The 21646-nt window shown below is 33.8% G+C and overlaps 1 protein-coding gene across 1 annotated transcript in view; it reads right to left on the bottom strand.

Annotated features, from left to right (window-relative positions):
- Positions 1-1604: 1604 nt before the first annotated feature.
- The window catches only part of Slco6a1 (solute carrier organic anion transporter family member 6A1), a 69053-nt gene continuing 49011 nt past the window's right edge, over positions 1605-21646 (bottom strand). The window contains exons 8-12 of the mRNA XM_013145525.2: positions 20285-20480; positions 10832-10985; positions 5135-5322; positions 3669-3733; positions 1605-1750 (exon numbers count right to left, since the gene is read on the bottom strand). Coding sequence (XP_013000979.1) covers positions 1605-1750; positions 3669-3733; positions 5135-5322; positions 10832-10985; positions 20285-20480 — 749 coding nt within the window. The remainder of the gene's footprint in view (positions 1751-3668; positions 3734-5134; positions 5323-10831; positions 10986-20284; positions 20481-21646) is intronic.

The following is a 21646-nucleotide window of genomic DNA, read 5'->3' as shown; positions in this document are numbered from 1 at the left end:
CACCAGTCTTAATTTTAATCTTTTGCAAATTCTCAGGACATGGGCAGAATGTAGAGAAATTTCTAGCCAAAATAAAGTATGCTTGGCTTCTTATCCAATTTCCAATAGATTCTTCATTCCTACTTGAAACTTGATGAGCTTGCCTTTTGTTTATGGCATTCCTAATTTTTCTTTCTTTTTGAGACAGTGTCTCACTATGCAGTGCTGGGTGGCTTTGGACTTTTGTAGCCCAGGCCAGCCTCAAACTCACAGAGATCCTCCTACCTCAACCTCTCAAGTTCTGACATTATAGCTGCGCATCACCATGGCAAGCCTAGCATTCCTAAAATTAAAAAGACTTTTTCACAGAAATAAATAAATCAATACTGAAGTTTCTGTGGCATCACGAATGGTCCCAAACAACCAAAATCATACTTAGCAAAATGAAGATGTCTGGGAATATCACACTGCCTGATTTTGAAATATACTACAAAGTTATAGAAATAAAAACAGCACTGCATTTGCATAAAAAACGGACACAATGACTTAATGGAACTTAACAGAGATCCCAGAAAGAAATTCATGAATTTATAATCAATTTTTTTATTTTTTTATTTTTGGTTTCAATTGCTTTTAGATGACTAATATGGACACTTTAGTAACAGTATTTCTTACAGTCCATGAATAAGTAACATAATTTCATTTTTTATATTGCTTTCATTTTTTTATCAATGACTTATTTTTTCAGTGTACATATATTTGTACTCCTAAAATAAATTTATTTCTGTGTCAATTTTTCATTACAATTTTTCATTTCATTCCATTTTTCATAAGGAAATATTTCCCAGAAGCTACAGCACTTCTAGAGATTTATTTACCTCTTAGCTTTAGAGGCAGAAAATCCAAATGGCAGGGGAGTCAGGAAGCACAGTGAGATAAAAACCTCCTCCTGAGACATACCAAGGGGTCACATGAGAACTGCAAATGAGCTACTTGAGAACTACCTTCTTAACCAGTCATGCAAGAGCTGGCCACAATTTCTCACCTCTTAATGATACCATAGCACCTCTTCAAACTATCATCTTGGGAACCAACCCTCTAATCACAGTCTTGTTGGGGGTCAAAATCCATATTAAACTCCAGCACCATCTATATATGCAGACAATTATTCTAAATGAAATGTTTTCTTTATTTCTGTGGAGATGTTTCCTTTTGGTCTATAAAACACCTCTGATTTTTGTGTGTGGGCTTGTGTCCCACTGAATATATTTATAAAATGTAACGTGTCTTTAGTGAAGTCAGGATTTTGTCATTTATAAGTAGAAAATTTTACTGTTCTTTACTAATTTGGATAATTTTTATTGTTTTCCTTGCATAATCATTCTGGTTTGGTGAAGAGTGATTGTTCATCTTTCTGCTGATTTTATAGAAAAAGTTTCAGCTTTTTACAGGTATGATGTTAACTATGGAGTGGTTATATATTATATTTATATTTTTTCTACACCTAATTTCTTGAGAGTTCTAAATCATGAAATGATGCAGAATTTTGTCAAATATTCTACCTTACTATAAATAGCCATAAGTTTTAAAAATAGTTGTGTCTCTCCAAGTGTCTACAATATGTATCACTTACATATTCCAGTCAAAATTAATGCCATTTTTGTCTTGTTGTAGACCCAGCAATGTCCCTCCTGTCCATATTTATTCATATCCCGGTAGATGCAAGAAGATTCTCCTGCTGCTCTAAAAAGTGATGGCCCAGGAATTGTTCCTAAAACAATATTCAAAGATTATAAATTTTCCACAAAATACCATTTATAAGGATCATAATAATTTCAGGCTAAAAACATGCTGAATTTTCATTTATAATTATTAATGACTTATTAATGTACATAGTTTTGTGAGTCACTGGAAATGATGAGTTTTCAAAATACACTTATTCCTACATATATAAACATCCTGGAATATTTTTAGAATTGATCCATGATGTGTTATTTAGAAAACAAAATCTAAAAATATTGATGTTCACTGAAAAACTCAGGTATAAATATGTAGAACAGAAATTCTGACTTTGCAAATTCAATGCATCTTCAAAAACACATAATTGTAAAGTTTTCAATGACCAAAAAGTGACTGGATTATGACATCTTTCATTAAGATGGTGATAAAAATACCTGAAAATGCAAATGCTGTGTTGTGTTAGAGGATCCAAGAGTCAGACAGCCTTGGACCTAAGGAAAGGCTGTGATTTTTGAAAGAAGTCTTTATATGCTCTCAGAGAAAACATCTACTCACATTTTCAACTAAAAGTGTATCAGCAGTGAAAGTTATATGAAAAACACAAGAATTGGGCTCTCTAACATCTCTACTGACTGGCCAACTTTCTTGAAAAATGATCAAGGTTCTCCTTCCCCATAAATCTTAATGTCTACTAATAAACATTACCTGGATTTTCCTATTAGTGAATAATAGCACTCTTTTTATAGTGGCTAAACGGGAAAAAAATCTAGGTCCACTACTTAATATTTTTATTTCTCATCATCTGATTCCAATCCACCATAAATCTTTGTAACACAAACTCCAAGCATATCTTGGGTATGTTTATTTTTACTTGTACTCAAACACCAGATTCTAAATTAATACAACTCTTAAACTTTGGCAGAAACATTCCTTTGTTTTTCTTCTACATTTATCTCCTATATTTATTTGTCCATATGAAAACAGAATTATCTTTGAATATCTATCAGGTAATATACATGCCCTGTTTAAAATTCTCTAGTGCCAAAACTCTGCATCATCTAGAGAGATCTTATATCTACATAATTATCTTACTTTATTCTTTCCCAGCACTGAAAAAAAAGGTACTAATTTTTCCTAGTTAAAAAAGCTAATTTTGACAAGCATGATGGTGTATGCCTATAATCTCAGTACTTGGGAGACTGAAATAAGAGGATTGCTGTAAGTTCAAAGCCAGCCTCAATTACGTAGCAAGACTCTATCTTATGCAAAAAAGCTAATTTTAATTACATATATTGATATAGCTACAGAATGATTACTCTGTCCACATCAGAGCCATAGTTTTTTCCTATATGCCTTTCAGTTATCAGTCCAATGTTGTTTACTTATCCCCCTATATTTTTTATCAACTTCTTGAATCAGGGGATTCTAATAAAGCCATAATGTAGATTTGAAATACAGATTTTGCTATTTAAGAAAATCTGAAGATAAATGTACACTATCTCCAAAAATCCCAAGTTGCTCTTACTAACAAGTAAATCTATAAAACCCTCAGATTTAGTGTCTTTGGTGATGAAAATATTTGAAAACACCAACCAAGTTTAAAGTCTTCCCACACAGGCAAGAAACACAAAGATATTGTGATTATATAGTTTCTTTTTAAATTAACTCTCCAATTCACTTGTATTAGATGACTAATATACTTCAGATCAAATGCATTGTTTCATCTGGTCCAACATAATTGATATATAATTTGCATAATGGGATGGATAGTACCTTAACTATCTTGTCTTTATATTAATTGGCTCTTAAATTTTTCAAAGCAGTTCTTCCTTTCATTTGCTTTATGACATTTTACACGTGTTATTAATTTGTAATTTGAACTATACTTGTAAGCATATGCTTGTCAAAAACGAACAATTTTACATAACAAAAAAGCTAAAACTTCTTACCAAATATTCTCACAATCACATAGGTTATACCGATGCCCAGGGAATGGAGTTCTCTAGGTACAATCCTGGAAGCAAATAGCAATAATATTGTTAGCTATGAACAATGTATCCTAGGTTCAAGGCTTTTTCTTGTACCTCAGTTACATAAAGAATCTCTAGGAAGTGAACTTCATTTCCCCATTTTCTACCTGTTGCAAATCAGTTCCAAAGCTCTTTATTCTTCAGGAGGAGAGTTTCGTGGCTTAAATTTTCGGCCCTATCATTTTCTTTCCATTTCTGAAATAACTAGGCCCCAGCTTTCAAACTTTTCTTTCTTTGTTAGGTCATGTGCACCATTGTTTTCTGTTCCTTTTTGTCCTTTGGCACGCCCCTTCCCACTTTTTTCCACTTGCACTTCACAAGGAACACACCAACAGGCTGCCTTGCTTCCTGGCTTTGAACTGGGTTCCACGGTGAGGTACGGAGTGAGATTAAGGTCTCTCCCCAGCCCACACATCTCCTTCCTCCCCATTCCTTGCTTCTGGGCCTGGGCTGATAATGTACTTGTCATTCACTACACCACATACACAATTTAAGTAAGCATTTCATTATACTTTCCTTGGATTGTCCTAATTAGAATTTGGTCCCCCTTTCCTGTTGAGACTTGGATGATTATATTCACATTTAAAAGCTTAAAATAAATGTGAAATAACATGCAGAATATAAAGAGTGAGAGGGCATTGCTAGATTTACTGTCAATATATTCATTAAGATTTTGTGGTACACTTTAGCTTACAAGTCAAACTAAGCCTCTATTTGTTCTGCATCCCTGTTTCAGATGCCATTACTCTTATTTTGATTTTCCCATAAGAACTTGATTCAGGTTGTTTTCTTTAATACATGTTTTGCTATTCTCATTATGACATTAAAATTAACAAATTAATTTGAGAATGTATATCTTCTTATCTAATAATACACTTGTGTGTCTGTGTGTGTGTGTGTTTTATTTTTTATTTAGAAAGTATTACAGCCACATTGGGGGTATAGCTCAGTGGCACAGTGCCTGCCTGGCAAGCTCAAGGTCCTGAGTTCAAATTCCTGGTACCAAAGAGAGAGGGACAGACAGACAGACAGAGAGAGATACACAGACAGACAGAGACAAAGTATTACAGACTTCAGTCTTACAAGAAGTTTAAAAGTACTACAAACTTGGTATTTCCACCAAGCTTCCCACAGTGGTGAAAATATAATTATCAAAACCAGAAAAATGATATAGAAAATAACTGTTAACAAAACTACAGACCTTACTCTGTTTTCATTTCTCAGTTAATGTACACTTTGGCACATTTAAATTGAATTACTTGTGTATATGTGTAGCTTGTATAATCTTACCCTTTGTATTTGGTACCATGAAGCACAGAGAAAGTCATTTACTGTAATAATGTAAAATAGTTTTAACTTTCTTAAGTGTTAAATGAATAACATACCTGAAAATAATCAGAGTGAGTGGTACACCACAAAAACCAGAAAAGACAATTGAAGAAAAAATAAAAGCAAAAAACAAAGGTAATGTGTGACAGTACATGTTACATTTCCCAAACAGAGCATCAATAAAGTCACCATCTGCATCAGCAGTTGTTAATCCTTCTTTAATGCATGAGCAATTATAGTACCTCTGTGAATATTGAAGACAGAAAATGTTTCAGAAATAGGTTCATGAAACAAAACTCTTACTATAAAATAAAACTTAAATCAGTGACTTTAACATGTATCCAGTCATCATTTAGAATTAAAATACTAACGATAAATTCAAGTTATTTTACTGGATAAAGATTAGTGTATCTCTACACTACCTATTGTTATGAAAAAACCTGTTAAGAAAACTTCTTCAAAGTATTTGTTCAGTTTCATAATGTTTGGTTAGCTACAAAACTTGAGGGAAATTAAAAGTAATGAATAAAATAAAATTTTAGCTGGCATTTGAAATACAAATAGTGACCCTACTGTGAAAGATTCTGGAACCAGGTAGAAAAGACAACACTTGCTTTTGTACAAAATGCTGACAAGAATTCTATACACAAAAGGCACAATGCATGGGGCCCAAAATATTGTTAGGGCCATGTGTTTTAAAAGCAAAGAAAAATTTCAATGCCATTATAATAATATTAGCATAGAAAAATAATATATAATAATGAACCCAGCCTGGATACTGTTTTCCTTAACAACATATCTGTAAATAAATTATTGCCTCAAATGAAGAAAGAGGAGCAAAAGAGTAAGCATCTATAGAGTCAATGAAAAAAGTGATACTGTGACCCTGCAAAGGTAACCTATGAAAATTTGAAGTTTTTTTATTTTAGGGTTGATTATTTAAGGAAAATAAATTATTAATTTTTTAAAAAATTAAGCAGAGTTTGTAGATAGATCCAAACTTATTGATCCACTGAATAAATCCTAAATTACAAAATAAGGAAAACAACAATAAATTTAAAAATAAATTACTAGTGAATGAATACAAGACAGCAAAGATGGCTTAAATCTGAGTCATGCAGAAAATCACAGTATAAAAATCACATCAGTATGGCTGGAGAAGTTGCTAAGCTTTTACTGGTTACGTTAAATGACAGATGTATGTAAATATCGAAATTAAATTTTATCCGTCCCACCAAATTTGCAAGTGCCTGTGTTCCAAACATCTTTCTTTTCCTTTTTTTTTTTGTTTGTATTGGGCTCAAACTCACAACTTCTGCTCACCAGGCAATGACTTATGCCCCTGAGATATATCCCCAGCCTCCAAACATCTTTCTAGCTGTTGAGACAATACGTTTTCTCAGTAAAATAGAAATCAGGATGGCAGGATAAATCTCCTGCACATCCCTAATGCCCCTCAGGCACCACTCCCAACCTAAGCTACATGTATGTCCCCACTCCACGTGTCCCACGGAGAGATTGCCAACCCCAGGAGACAATTTCAGACCCCAGAGGGTCCAGGGGTCTCTCCCCACATTCTTAAAATAAAGGTCATTTATATTTCATACTTCTTATCTTTTCAGCCACGCCACAATTCTTTCATACAGGAGGCACTGGGCGTAGTGGCATGGTGATACAGTGGCATTTAAAGAGACGTGTGAATAACGTAAGGGAGTGAGCTACTTGGTTTTGAAGGAAAAAGAAAAATAAATTTTAAAAAACTACTTGCCAAGAAGAGCAAAAAGAACAATGTGGGCTGGAGAAGTGCGCACACAGAGATAAAGGGTAAGGAACTAAGAGAGAAGTTTAGGAACTTTGGCCTTTTTTCTCAGTGATGAAAAGTCCTCAAAGGGTTATGACTGTAAATGAAATACTTTACAATGTCACCTGACTGCTGTGAGGCTAATGGACCATGAAGGGAAGAATGAAAGCAGACAAATGCTTAGTTCATACACTATTAAAAGAAGGTGTAGTGTCACACAGTGGTGCCGGGAGTCAGGTGTGACAAAAGAAAATTAAAAATTACCAGAAGCAGCATTAATTTAAAAGTAGATTTGAAAGGATTTGCTGATGAGGTTTAGAGGTGAGATTGTATTCAAAAGAAGAAAGTCAGAGCCCTCCTCAGGGAAATGAGGAGCCCAGTCCAGAGAGGCAGTCAGCATGCAGCCAGGAGAAGAAACCAAACAATATAACCCTGCTGTCACTTTTGCTATCTTTCTGATTTCCTCCTGTGACTCCTCGTTATCTCAACCTAGTCAGAAGCCAGAGGACATGGGAACTCTCATCCTACAATTCAGACTCCTGGACAATGAGACCGTAGAGAAAGGTGACAGGACAGACAGAGATCCCTAGCTCAGTAATTGATTTCAAGCCATGGAATCTAAGCTGAGAGCAGAAGGCTGAGAGGTCCCATGGTAGGATCACAAGAGCTCGGACTCTCACACTGTGGAAGAATCGAGTTCATGTACTAGCAAGAGGGACACAAAAGAAAGCCAGCTCTGAATAATTGAGACTGAAATTATTGAAGGGGTAAAGATACTAACAAGAAAAGACTTACGGTCTGCCTAGGGAAGGATGCTGGATGAGGGAGAGGGTAGCCGGGACTGTGGGAAAGAAGTAGTTAAGAAATTACAGAGTTAGAATATGACAAAGGCCCTCATGATGAGTTTCAAAGTTAGGGAACAGGTAAAGAAAGGGGCCTGAAAGTATCAAAGGGAACGAGGAGACTGTTCATCCTCTTGTGGCTCAATGATGTGAGGCAAATGGCTGAGAAAAATCTGCCATGTAAAGGTGAAAAAAGGAATGAGCATTCAGAGTGAAAAGATAAATGAGTTTTAGAAAAACGTGGCAATTTTGCTGATACGTATTTCTGGTTTCCAGAGGACAGGGTAGAAGACATCATGATGTTCGTTAGGGTAGGTAGAAGATGAGATCAAGTAAGGGAATACATAAAATTAGAACCATATAGAGATGAGAAATGACCTGAAATTCCTGAGCCTTTGGTGATGACTATTAGATAGAAATGAAATGATAATATGATTAGTCCTAAAATTCCTAATAACAGAAGACCAATTAGAAAATTAAATATATAATCAAAATGACATTGAAATGAAACAGTAAAATATATTCAATTCCAATAATAAAAAGATATATGTGAATCAAAGCAGGCAAGGTAGACAGAGGGAGAGAAAAAAAAGGGTGGAGAAAACAGAAAATAACATGACAAGGATAAATAAATACATATCAGTTATAACCATCAACGTTAATGGTCTCAATTCATCAATCAAAAGACATGCACTGGCAGAATCGATCAAGAAGCAAGATCCAGCCTTGCAAGCAGGCGGTCTTGAGTTCGATCCCCGATACCGATAAAAAAGAAAAAGACAAAAAAAAAAAAAAAAGAAGCAAGATCCAACAACATGCTACATACAAGAAACACATTTAGTTAAAAAAATAACCTCATATACTGTAGAAAGTCAAAGAATGGAAAAAAATATTTCCTATGAGAAGAACCCAGAAAAAGACAGGGGTAGCCATTCTATTTGCAGTCAAAGTGAATTTCAAGCCAAGACTGATTAAGAGACACAAAGGTCAGTACCCCCTTGTAAAGGGGACAATCCAAGAGGAAGAGATAACAATCATAAATATATATGCAACAAGCACCAATGTACCCAACTATATAAAACAAATACTAACAGACATGAAAAATCAAATAAGCCCTAATACAATTGTACTGGGAGACCTCAACACCCCACTGTCACGAAAAGACAAAAAGACAAAAAATCATTAAGTTAGAACTGAACCAAACTTCTGAACAAATGGTCTTACTAGATTTCTATTGAGTTTTCCATTCCATGCTATTGGAATATACATTGTTCTCAGCTGCACACAGGATGTTTTCCAAAATAGACCACATACTGACTTATAGAACATGCTTAAGTAAATACAAAGTAATTGAAATTATTTCATGTGTCCTATCAGACCATAGTGCAATGAATTTGGAAATCCATGTTAAAAGACGCCACAAGATCTTCATAAACATATGGAAATTAAATAATACCCTACTGAACAACCAATGGGTCACAGATCAAATTAAAGAAGAAATTAGACAGATTCTACAGTTGGACGATAATGACAATACAACACACCAGAACTTATGGAATACAGTAGAGCAAGCACATATAAACAACTTAATGGTGAACCTCAAACTTCTAAATGCTTGATGAAAAATAACTATCAGTCTAGTGTCCCATATTCATTGAAGGGTTTTCTTTTCTTTTCTTTTCTTTTCTTTGGTACTGGGAATTGCACTCATGACCTTGCACTTGCCTGGCAGGCACTTATGCCTCTGAGCTAAATCCCTGACCCAGTGAAGGGTTTTCATAAGTGCAGAAAAAATAAAATTCTTCAGTCACACGGAAAATAATTCCATGTATTACAGTTGGAACCTCCAAAGGTCCATGTGTCTAAGTGTCAATGGATTCATACATTAAAGGGTTTATAACTAAAGGGGCTTCTGGGAGGTGGTTGATATTTTAGGGTACAGAGCCTAAGTTAAGGAAGAAAGTTCTTTTGGGCATGCCTTCCAAAGGTTATGTTTGTCCCCAACTCTTCCTCCCTGTCCCTCTCCTCTCCACATCCTCACTGCTATGAAGTGAGTAGTTTTGTTTTTCCATGTCTTCTCCTGTCTTTGGACTACATCTAACTATGGAGCAAGAAACCAATGCAATGATGGACTGAGATCCGTCAAAATACAAGTTTCCTCTTTTAAAGTTATTTTTCTCAGGAAATTTGTTACAGTGACAGAAAAATGACACACCACATGAAAGTAAGAAAATAGAAGAAGGTAGACATAACTGAATATTTACAAAGAAATTCTTAATAAGACACTTAAAATGTATGATTAAGTATATTACTAAAGTAATAAAACACAGATGAGTAAATAGAGTCAAATACTGTAACTGTGTCAACTGAAAGATGTCTGGAAGGACTGTTTCATGTATTGCTTCCTGTTTTGGGTGAGATGAGCTCTCTGAAGATGGTGAGAATTCCATCTATATAGGTTGAGAGCGGAATCTGACAGAAGCCCCTGGATCTGCTCCATAAGTTTTCTCTAACTCTTACTTTTCTGGAACATCTGATGTTTTATAAAAGTCTTGTATACATGGTGATTTCTAGTACTCAATAAAAAGACTGGTTTCTACACCTGAATTGATGTGCAGTAGAAACAGAAAAATAGCAACAACCTAGAGTATCATTCTGAATTCTTCAACAGAAGGAAACAGTGAAATGTGATCAAAACAATAGCACTAGTCAACCCCTCACCTCAGAAGGATGACGTTCCAGGTTTTGAGGGTTTGCTACTGACAAGAAGCGCAGATACTAAGACAAACAATGAAAGTGGAAGACATTATGTTCTCTTGGATTTTTTCTTTCAGTTTTGCTATTATCAGAGATAGACGTGACTACTTTAAAAGCATAACATTGGAAAATGTAGTATACAGAGTTACATTTTAATGTAGGAGTGTCTCTTCTATTCTTAATTCTCAAGAGTCTTTTATGTTATGAAAACATAAAACACCTTTTCTTCTCCTGTTTTGAAAATTAAAAACAAGAAAGAAAAATTTTACAAAGAGCCAGGAGTAAAAATATAAACACTGTCTATCAGGTGAACATGTTAACAGAGAGGAAGAAGCATAATAAAACATAATTACCTTTTCATTGTTTATAATTTTTGAAGTTGTACAGCCTGCAAAGCACGGAGAAAAATATTCAGTGCTGTCCCTTCCACAAACAGACAAATAGAGTGAAGGTGAGCATCCACAATGCTCATTGCAAGGGGCTGTGAGATTTCCCAGCTGACCTGTTCTGTAAAAATGATTGAACACGTAAGTCATTACAGTGCCATTGTTCTGTAATATTAATTTGTAAATCAACATACTAATGAGGTGATTGACGCTACTCCTAAGGATGGTTATTGAAATCATTTCTTTTTAACAGTTTTCTGAGATATCAATAATGTACAATAAAATGCACACTTTAGCATATGCCATATGAAGCTTTTAATTATATGTATAGACTAGTGAAATTGTCACCACAGTCTAATAAAAAATATTATCATCACTCTCTAAAATTCTTGTACCTGTTTGCAATCCCTTGACCCTCTGGTAACATCAGATTTTTTCTGGTCACTATTAATTAGTTTGAAATTCTTAACATTTTATGAAACAAAACCACACAATAAATAGTCTTTCCTTGGCTTCTTTCACACAACTTATCTTCATTTGGTTTTTTAAAAGGGTCACATGATTCCATATGGTGTACATATTCAGGAGAATATTCATTGAATTTTATAAGAAACTGTCATTTTTTTTCAAAGTAGTGCTACTTTCCATTCCCTCCAGCAATCAATAGGAGTTTTAGTTGTTCTCCATATTTCTCTCCAACTCATGTGGCCTTTTGTTCATGGCCGCATTCTAACAGGAGTAAGCTGTTTCATTCTGTGCTTTTTCATACACATATTCTTAGTGAGTAATGATGTTGATTATATTCTTTCTGTACATATTTTTTGATTAAATGTCAGTTCAAATTTTTGGCACGTTTTTGTTGGGTTGTTTGTTGACTTATTGCCAATCATCAGAGTGCCTTACATATTCTGGAAAAGTGTCTTTTGTAAGATGTACAATAATCAAATATTTTTGCAGCAAGTGCACTGCTTTTCATGCCTCAAAATAGTTTTTCTTTTTTTATTTAAAGAAAAATAAAAACAGTAAAAGGGTTCAAGTAATACAGAATTAAACACAGTCTTGCAAAAGCCAGAAGATTTTAACTTTATACTTCTTTCTGTGTTATGCATCTGGTGTCATTTATAAGAAATCCTTGCTGAATCCAAAGTCAAAAATATTTTCTTGGAAATGTTATTATTTAGCCAATACCTAAAGACACAGTCCATTGGGTGTGCTATTGTGATTGCATTGAATGCCTATAGTAATTTGGAAAGGAATCACATGCTAATAATATTGAGTCTTTCAACCCATACAATGTAAGAATATAAGTCTTACAAATGTAGGTCTTTAATTTCTCCCACTAATATTTTGTTTTATTATATATACATTACATATTACTATGTTATTCAGATATGTATCTCATTTAACTTAAGTATTTTTCTTCATATTATTAATACTGCTTTTCTAGTTGTTTTTACATAGTATCTGAAAATAAATTCCTTTATATTGATCTTCTATATCACTTTTCCCTGATTTAAGTTAGAGTTAATGGTTTGACATAAATTCATTTCTGCTTGTTTGTAGGTATATGCAGAGTATAACAGATTGTTTTTCTGTTCAGTGGACTGAATTCAGGGCCTTGTACATACTACACAAGTGCTCTTCGGTTGAGCTACATTCCCAGCCTCAGAACACCATAGATTCTTGTGTGTTAGTTAATTTTGTACCCTGAAATCTTGATAAATGAATTGTATTATTCTAGTGGATTTTAAATTTTTTCTACATAATCGCATTGCCTTCAGACAAAGGGCTTTACTTAATTTTTGTTTTTGTTTTTGTTTTTTGTCTTTTTCATGTTTATCGGTACCAGGGATCGAACTCACGGCCGCTTGCTTGCAAGGCAGGTGCTTGCTTTACTTAATAGCGTTTATTCAAAAAGCCTCATATTTAATCTGGATGTTTATCACCTTTTTTTCTGTTACTATTGTGATGACTAAAACCTCCAATACAGTATTAAGACAGATTATCAAAAACAAACCTGACCATACTGTTTTTGACCACGCAGTGCTTCTTCCCCTCCGTATACCCAGCCTGTGTTTCCAAAACACCGTTGACTGGGTGCTTGAACGACAGACGCTTACTTTAGACAGCTCTGGAACTCGCAAGTCCAGCAGCAAGTTATCAGCAGGCAAAGTTCACGCTTAGGGAAAGCCCTCTTCCTGGAAGCGGATTCTCCCAACCTCACCGTATCTTAACATAAGCAAAGAGAATTAGCAGTCTCTGCCTGTTGTGATGAGGACACAGATTTCATCACGTGGGCTCCCTCCTCCTGATCTCAGCTAAGCCTCACTACTTCTCAAATGTCGCACTTAAAATCATCACACGTGGGTTAAGAATTCACAATTTGACTTCAGGAGAATGAAAACATGTAGACTTTAACAATGTCAGTTATAACCCCAGCTGCAGGAATTACAAACTGAGTTATTTCCTTTCCATTCCTTAGTTTGTCAAAAATTAATGTGACATTTTATCAAGTGATATCTTTTTGTGCTTTCTCCAGGAGAATTTACTAAATTTAATATTTATTAACTTAATAACTTTAAATTTTTTAAACTTTTAATTTGTTAGTATGATGTTATACATCAGTTGATTTTCAAATATTAAACCAATCTTGCATTTCTGTAATAAATTCTGCTTAATTGATTCTTTTTGTAATATCTTATTACACATGATTTACTAAAATTCTGTTCAGTATTTTTGTAAGTATGCATATGAGAGATAAAAGATTTGTGGTTTTCTTACAGTGTTTTCTTATCTCTACAATTTTTATTTTTCACTGACAATGACTACATATTTATGGAGTATAATATGATATTTAAATACATGCAGGTAATGCATAATGAGATTAAAGTAATTCATTGACTTAAATATGCATTATTTCTTGGGAATATTTAAAGTCCTTTTTGCCAGCTGCTTTGAAATACACAATGAGTTGTTCTTAACCACAGTCACTTTATTATGCCTCCTATATAATGTTACCCTTGCACTCCTTAGTCCTCTCTTCTCCATTCACCTCTCATCCCCCTAATTCTTCCTAGTTTCTGGTAGCCATTATTCTGCTCTCTACTTTGATTCCACTCATCAGTGTACTGTAATGTCCATTGTGGAGATCATTTGCTTCCTTGGCTCAATCTATTTCTAGGATTTTATTTTATTTTACTTTATTTTATTGTCACTGTAGTGAATGGGATTACTTTTTTAATTGCTTTATCAGAGGTTTCATTATTGCTGTGCAAAAAGAAATGCATTTTATGTATTGTTTTTGTGCATTGACATAACATAACCAAATTTGTTAGTTCTAAGATTTTAGAGAAGGGTCTTTTAATTTTGCAATACATAAAATGACGTCTTCTGTAAAGGATTAATTTGAAGTTCTTTCCTATTTAGGCCTCTTTTTTACTTCTCTTTCTGTTTTTGCTCTTACTACGTCTTCCCATACTATGCACGCGGAGGCCTGAAAGTAGACATCCCTCTCCTGATTCTGTTCTTACAGGAAATGCTATCAGTTTTTGCCCTTCCAGTCTGATTCTGGCTGTGGGGCTGTCACATTCAATCTTTCTTATGCTGAGCTACAATTCTTTAATTTCTTCAAACTTTTTTTTTAATCACAAGAGGAGGTCGAATTCTTCAACATATTCTCTTTATCTATTGAAATGATCGTTTAATTTTTGTTCTTTATTCTGTTGATACTATGTAACACTTACTAATTTGTATATACCAAACTCTTGTTGCATCCCTGAAATAAATTCCACTCAGTCATTGTGAATCAATTTTTTACTGTGTTGTTGGAGTAGATTGTTGAGGATTTCCTCATCTATGTTCATCCATGAAATTGATCTATAGTTTTCTTTTTGTTGTAGTGTCCTTCTCTAGTTTTTGTATAGTTTGTGATTTCCTTAGGGAATAAGTTTCCCTCTTATGTTTTTAAGCTTAGGAAGCATTGATGTTAACTCTTCTTCAATATTTGGTAAATTCAACAGTGAAACCATTTAGTCCTAGGATTTGTTTTAGGTAAACTTTTATTAGTTATTTAATATTATTACTTGTCATTGTTCCATTTGGATCTTCTACAGCCTGGTGATCTAATTGTAGTAGATTATATATGTCCAAGGATTTACCCATTTCTTTTATTTAGATTTTCCAATTTGTTGGTCTATGTTTGTTTATAATAGTACCTCGCCTTATTTTTATTCAAATGTGCTTTGCTTATAATTTATTTCTAATAATACTGAGATTGGCTTGTCCCTGTTATTCTAGGTCCTAGTTGCAATGTCAGATTGTGTTTTTGAAATTTTTCAATAATTTTATGCCGACACATGACAAGAGATTTTTTAGTACTGTTTTACTGTATAATATGGATTTCAGCATGTCCTGTTTCCATGTTTTCAAGAAACTTTGATTTCTGTTTTAAATTCTTACTGGTCCATTGATTTTCAGGAGTGTGTCTCTTGCTTTCTGTGCTACATTTCCTTTTTTTTTTTTTTGACTTCTAGTTTTACTCTATTCTGGTCAAACATTCATACAGTTTAATTTTTGTGGTTACAAACTCCACTTTATACAGTATTTTTTAAAAAATGAGTGTGTTTGTAAATCATGTAGTTTACACTCATCTATGAGAGTGGTCACATATTCACATCAAAGTTTGCTTCCATTTTTAAAATCCTCTATCCCTCCGTTCCATTTTCCTCCTCCTCCTCCAGTTCCCCTATCCTCTTTTTCATTCTTGCTGATATTGTCTAGCTCATGTTATGGCATACAGTGTTAGCCTTCATTGGGCTTATTAGGTTCCTGACCGTGGCTTCTCTTATTTACCTTTCTCCTGTCCTCACCCTCATGCTTGTTTCCTTGGACTCCTTTCTTACTGCATGAGATTTGTCTCTCTGTACCTTTCTACCTATCCTTTATCATTTTCTTTGCACTTTGCCTCCCTCAAATGGGAGCTATCATATGCCATTTAAGCTTGTGTGTCTAGTTTATTTCATACAACATTATGCTTTCCAGGTGCATCCATTTTCCTACAAATATCTCAAATGTGTCATTTTCCACAGCTGAGTAGTATTCCACTACGTATCGATATCACATTTTTCTTATCCAGTTATCTGTTGATGGATATACAGACTACTTCCAGGATTTAACTAATACAAAGTGTGCTACTACAAACATTGGTAGGCAAGTATCACTTCAGTATGATGACTCAAACTCTTTGGGAGAAGATATCTAGCAGGGATAGATATCTTGGATAGATAGCATGGATCATATAGAATTTCTGATTTCAGTTCTTGAGAAATCTCCGTACCGCCTTCCATAATGGTCACACTGGTTTGCATTCCCACTAACAGTAGAATTTTAATTCTTAAAAAATTTTAATCTGTTTAGACATGTTTTGTGACTTAACATATGCTTCTTTCTGAAGAACACCCACTTTGCTAACAAAAACAGGGTATTCCATGACTGTCGGATGAAATGTTCCATAACACCTGTGGGATTCATTTAGAATATTATACAGTTTAATCCTACTGCCTCTCAGTTTTCTTTCAAGGTGATCTATCCATTGTTGAATGGAAAATGTTGAAATACCCAAGGATTATTGTGTTGGATTTTATCACTTCCTATGATTTGATATTTGTTTTATGCAATTGGGTAGCAGAGTGTTGGATGAATACAATTTACAAGCATTTTATATGTTTTCTCAATCAGTTTTTCCATTATATAATAAATATATTATATCTTTTTACAGTTTTTACTTGAAGTTTGTTTTACTAATCATGAAGATAGTTATACTATTCGGTTTTGGACTCCATTTGTGTAAAAACAAAATATATTTCCCAGAAAACTAAATTACTTGCAGCCAATATATAGTTGAGAGGTTTAAAAATCCATTCATCCATTAATGCACTGTCATCCATTTATATTCAGTGTTATTACTGATTATTAACAAAATACCGTCATTTGCTCTGTGTATCCAGTATTCCTCTCTCCCTCCTCTCCTGTTAACTTTTGTGATGTGGTGGTTTGCTGTAATGTCAAGTTTTGATTTATTTCATTTTCTACAGTGAGTTGCACACTTTCTTGTGTTTTCCTGATGGAAGTTATCCATCTTTTCATTCTAGCTTTAGGGCTCTCTTAGGAAATCTTAGTGAAGCCATTCTAGTGATGATGAATTTTCTTAGCTTTTGCTTCTGTGAGACTTCATTTTTTTTCTAGTTTCTGAAGGATAATTTTCTTAAGTGTACCGCTGAGCTATCTTTTGTTTTTCTTTCTTTAACCATTCTGAATGCATTATCCCATTTTCTCCTGGTCTGCAAGGTTTCTGTGAACAATTTCCTGTTTCTTGTATAAGGATTCCTTTACATGCTACTTGAATTTTCTCTTGTTGCTACTGGAATTCTTTCTTTTTGAATTTTGGCAGCCTGATTATAATCTGCCTTGGAAAGGACATCTTTGTGCTGGGTCTAACTGAGATTCTTGGAGCTTGCTACAAGTAAAAGCCCATATCTCCCACAAAATATAGCAAGTTTTCAGCTATTATCTTATGAAATATACTTCCAGTACATGCCCCTCTTTTCTCCCTCTGAAACCTGATGATACAAATGCAGATGTATGCTTGCTAATGGGGTTCAATTGTCCTGTAAGAATTTCTTGTTCTTTTTCATTCATTTTTTCTCTCAAATGGGTAATTCACATTATTGCAATCATGTTGGATGTGTTGTCTTCAAGACATATTTTACATCATGTTATTCAAGAAATATTTTATTTCATGTTATTCAAGACATATTTTACTTTTTCATGTTGCTTCTCCAAACCAAATATACCACTATACCTCCATGTCTGGAGAGGATTGGTCATATTGACATATTATAACCTTTTTCTTATTATGGAATATTTAAAAGCATTCACAAAACAGAGCATAAGTAATACTCATATACTCAACACTCAGTTTTCTTAGATCTTGAAAAGAAACTGCTGTGTACCTTTCCTCTTCTCTTTCTGTTCTGTTATACCCACCAGTAAACATTTTTCTGGACATAACAGATAGATAACCAAATTGTCATCTACATTTATTGTAATCTAATATATCAACTTTGTATTTATAAATGTAAGTTATTTTACATCTGCTTTTAGAAATTCTTCTTAACTCTAAGGTCAAAGGTATTCTCTTCTACTTTTTCCTAAACATTAAAACTTTTGTCTTTTGACATACAGGTCTTCTATAAACTGGAAAATTATGTATTCTGGGAGGTGCAAATTGAAGTTTAATTTTCTGTGGTATAAATACAATCTTCAGAACTCTTTAAAAAAAAGAAGCTTAGCACTCCTCATAAAATGATCTTACTGTAATATTTACATACCAAATTTCCAGGTATTCATGGATACATAACTGGGCTCTCTATTTTAAAATATTTTACCATCTGTGCAGTTAAGATTATGCTAAATGAAGTAAGAGAGACTCAGAAAGTTAAATATCACCTACATTCTCTTATATGAGAAAACCAAAATATAAATAAATGAAAAAATAAAGAAGAGCTTATAGAAAATTCGAATTAGCCTACTGGCAATGGGGAAGATCAAAGAGAGGGGTTAGGAAAAGGAAGGAGGTGTAGAATGATTAAAACTGCTCAAGATACGCGGTATGCATGCACCAACTCCCCGAAACAAACGTAACAGCTGTGTATCACCGCATGCAGTAAAATTTCATTCTGCTTCATTCATAAGTAACAATTATCTTAATTGGTTTATTTCACAATAAATTTTGGTTTTCTTTTAGTGAAATTCTTTACCTTGCCATTTTTCTGGAGAGTGTATTGTATATTCTTGATATCTTTTTTCTATTTGACTTTTATAAAACCCTTTAAGGTCTGTGAAAAATTCTGTTAAGATTTTTTATTAATGTTGCGAGGAAGTTATAATTTGCAGAGAAATAACACCTTTCTAATATTTAGTCTTCAAATATATAAATATTCTCTTAGTTTGGGTATGTTTATATATACATATATATCAGTGAAGTTGTATTTTTCTTCATAAAAGTCTGGATCATCACTGATAAATTTACTTCCACATATCTTACATGGTAATATACAAACCAAATAGTTCCATAAAATTATATATTTTTCATTTGTTTCTCAGTAGGGTAAAAGAATAGCTAATTCTTATCTAATGTTTTTTTCTAAGGACTTTAAACCAATATATGATTAATTTTTCCAATTATAGATGCTCATGAATGTTTAGTTTGCAAATATTTTGTCCACTTTTAATAAAACAGTTTCACTTTGTTATTAGGGTCCTTTGAGCATAAAACTTTTAATTTTGGTGAAGTACAATTTATCTTTCTTTTCTCCATTTATAGTTTATACTCAGCGATATATCTAGGAACTCTTCAATTAATTCTAAATTTTCAGGATTTTCACCTTCATTTTTCCTGAGAATTCAATAGTTTTTCTTTTAAATTTATGATACATGTTAATTAATCTGTATTCCAAACACGTTTGTATAATGATTGGAGTGGAAGCAATTTTTCTTTTTTTTTTTTTTCTTTTTCGTTTTTATCGGTACCAGGAATCGAACTCACGACTGCCTGCTTGCAAGGCAGGCGCTTATGCCGCTGAGCTAAATCCCCAGCCCGGAAGCAATTTTTCAATCTGTGGCCAGCCACCAGCTCTGATAACACTTGCTGACCACTATTTTCCATACTCTAGTCTGTTATAGTTGGAAGCAGTCTTATTCTCATTACTTGTCTTATTTGCTCAGTTCTTCAAATATATAAATATTCTCTTAGTTTGAGTATGTTTATATATACATATGTATCAGTGAAGTTGTATTTTTCTTCATAAAAGTCTGAATCATCACTGATAAATTTACTTTCACATATCTTACATGGTAATGTACAAACCAAATAGCTCCATAAAATTTCAAGTTCGAGTTCTATTGCCCAATATTGAGTATCACTCTCTGCCTAGTTCTTGAGTTGTTGCCACTTAGGGTAAAGCAGTTCTTATCTGTACATACTTCAAGATGCACTTCACATCCATTCTCTGGTGACTGTAAGAAGGCAGACAGACTAAATCAAGAACAAAAGATAAAACTGCTGTCCATAATTCAATAATATCTGCTATTTTCTACCTGCACTAATATAAAATTTCACTTTTAGGTTCTGATTCATTTCAATATGTTTTTCTCTGTACTTTATAAATGAAGTCATATATCTACATCATCAGGTTTCAGAGCATTCCTTCCTTCATGTGAAAGATAAAACTATTTCTTTTACACATCTAACAATTACAACAATGATACAAGTATATCAAGGTTACTGAATAATTATTAATTGATTGAGATTTCTACTGTTGGGCTCTAATTTCAAAGTCCAATATACAAAATTTTACTTACCCATTATAATTTTCATTGATTCCAGCAAACCGCACTGGATTACAGTGTACAAAAATTATCATCACAAGAAATATAATTGACAAAGTAGATGAAACTATTGTAAATCTCATCAAAGCTTTACAAGACATTTCCAAATAGTAAGCGATGATGCCTCCTAGAAGTTGGCCAAGTGCGCCTGCTGGAATTAAAATAATTCCTAAAGAAAAGTAGAAAATACAGTTAAAGTTAATCATTAAATTCAATCATTAATTATTGGATACATTCATTCAATACCTCTGCTCTAACATACAGCCAGTCTATATGTAAATTTAACAACAGCGGAAAAAGCTTAAGACATGATAGAACTGGCAACAAACCTGAACTTTATGAGACATACAGATTTGTGAGTGAGCCTAAAAACTTGGGTCTGTGGTCTCTAAGGAAGTGAGTGCAATTCTGCTCCTGTATAGCCATGATATCCGAGATGAACCCGCAGCCTAATCCACGCCAGTGAGAACCAGTTGGCTAGCTAAACTAATGATAGCTAACAATAGCTTAACTGGATTTGTGGCTTGTTAGAAGAGGCATGATTTAAGCAACAGGAGCTCTCAAATAGAGATTTGCGAACAAGCTACCCATTGTGTCTGTAAATATATGTGAAATAATAAGAATCTCACAAAAAGTGGGAATCTAAAAAGCCACTATAAGACATAGATTTTTATTCAAGCATAAAGAACTAGGAAGAAGAAAGCCCAAAAAAGAATAGAAGGGAGGAGATAACAGAGAACAAGAAGGATGAAGAGAAACAGAAAATCATCAGATGAACAAGCACAGCAAACTCACACATTGGTGCAAACCCTTTAGCTCCACACACAGACCAATGGGAGGTGTAAACAGGCATATAGTATGGAAAATTTAATGCACAAACACCAAAACATTAATACAGGTTAAGTTTGTACTACAGAACGTCTGACAAAGACTGGAATTTCAGAATGTTCAAAAGCATAAATGATAAAATGTTTCATAAAAATAAATACATAAATACAAGGGAAAGGAATACAATGGACACATACAAAGGAACACATAGGAAATTTAGATATTAAAAACTTTAATTGTTTAAATAAAAAATGAAGTGGAAGGTCAACATGGTGGAACAGAAACCCTCGGCACCCCCACTGAATGGGCACAAAGGAAGGGATGTAGCTCTTTTCTGCACTGAAATTGATGGCAGAGAAAATGAAACCTGGTAGATTTTAGGAGTAGGGAGGAAAGGTAGAGAGAGGAAGGAAGGAAGGAAGGAAGGAAGGGAGGGAGGAAGGGAGGAAAACAAAGCTGGTGAAGGAGGGGAAGAGAAAGGAGACAGGAAGAGAAGGAAAAATGAAT

Source organism: Cavia porcellus, unplaced genomic scaffold (genome assembly GCF_034190915.1).
Source record: "Cavia porcellus strain 051 isolate PalLab524CR breed Dunkin Hartley unplaced genomic scaffold, mCavPor4.1 scaffold_2, whole genome shotgun sequence".
Classification (NCBI taxonomy): domain Eukaryota; kingdom Metazoa; phylum Chordata; class Mammalia; order Rodentia; family Caviidae; genus Cavia; species Cavia porcellus.
Note: the sequence above shows the minus strand (reverse complement) of the source record. Positions and strands in the feature narration are given on the sequence as shown.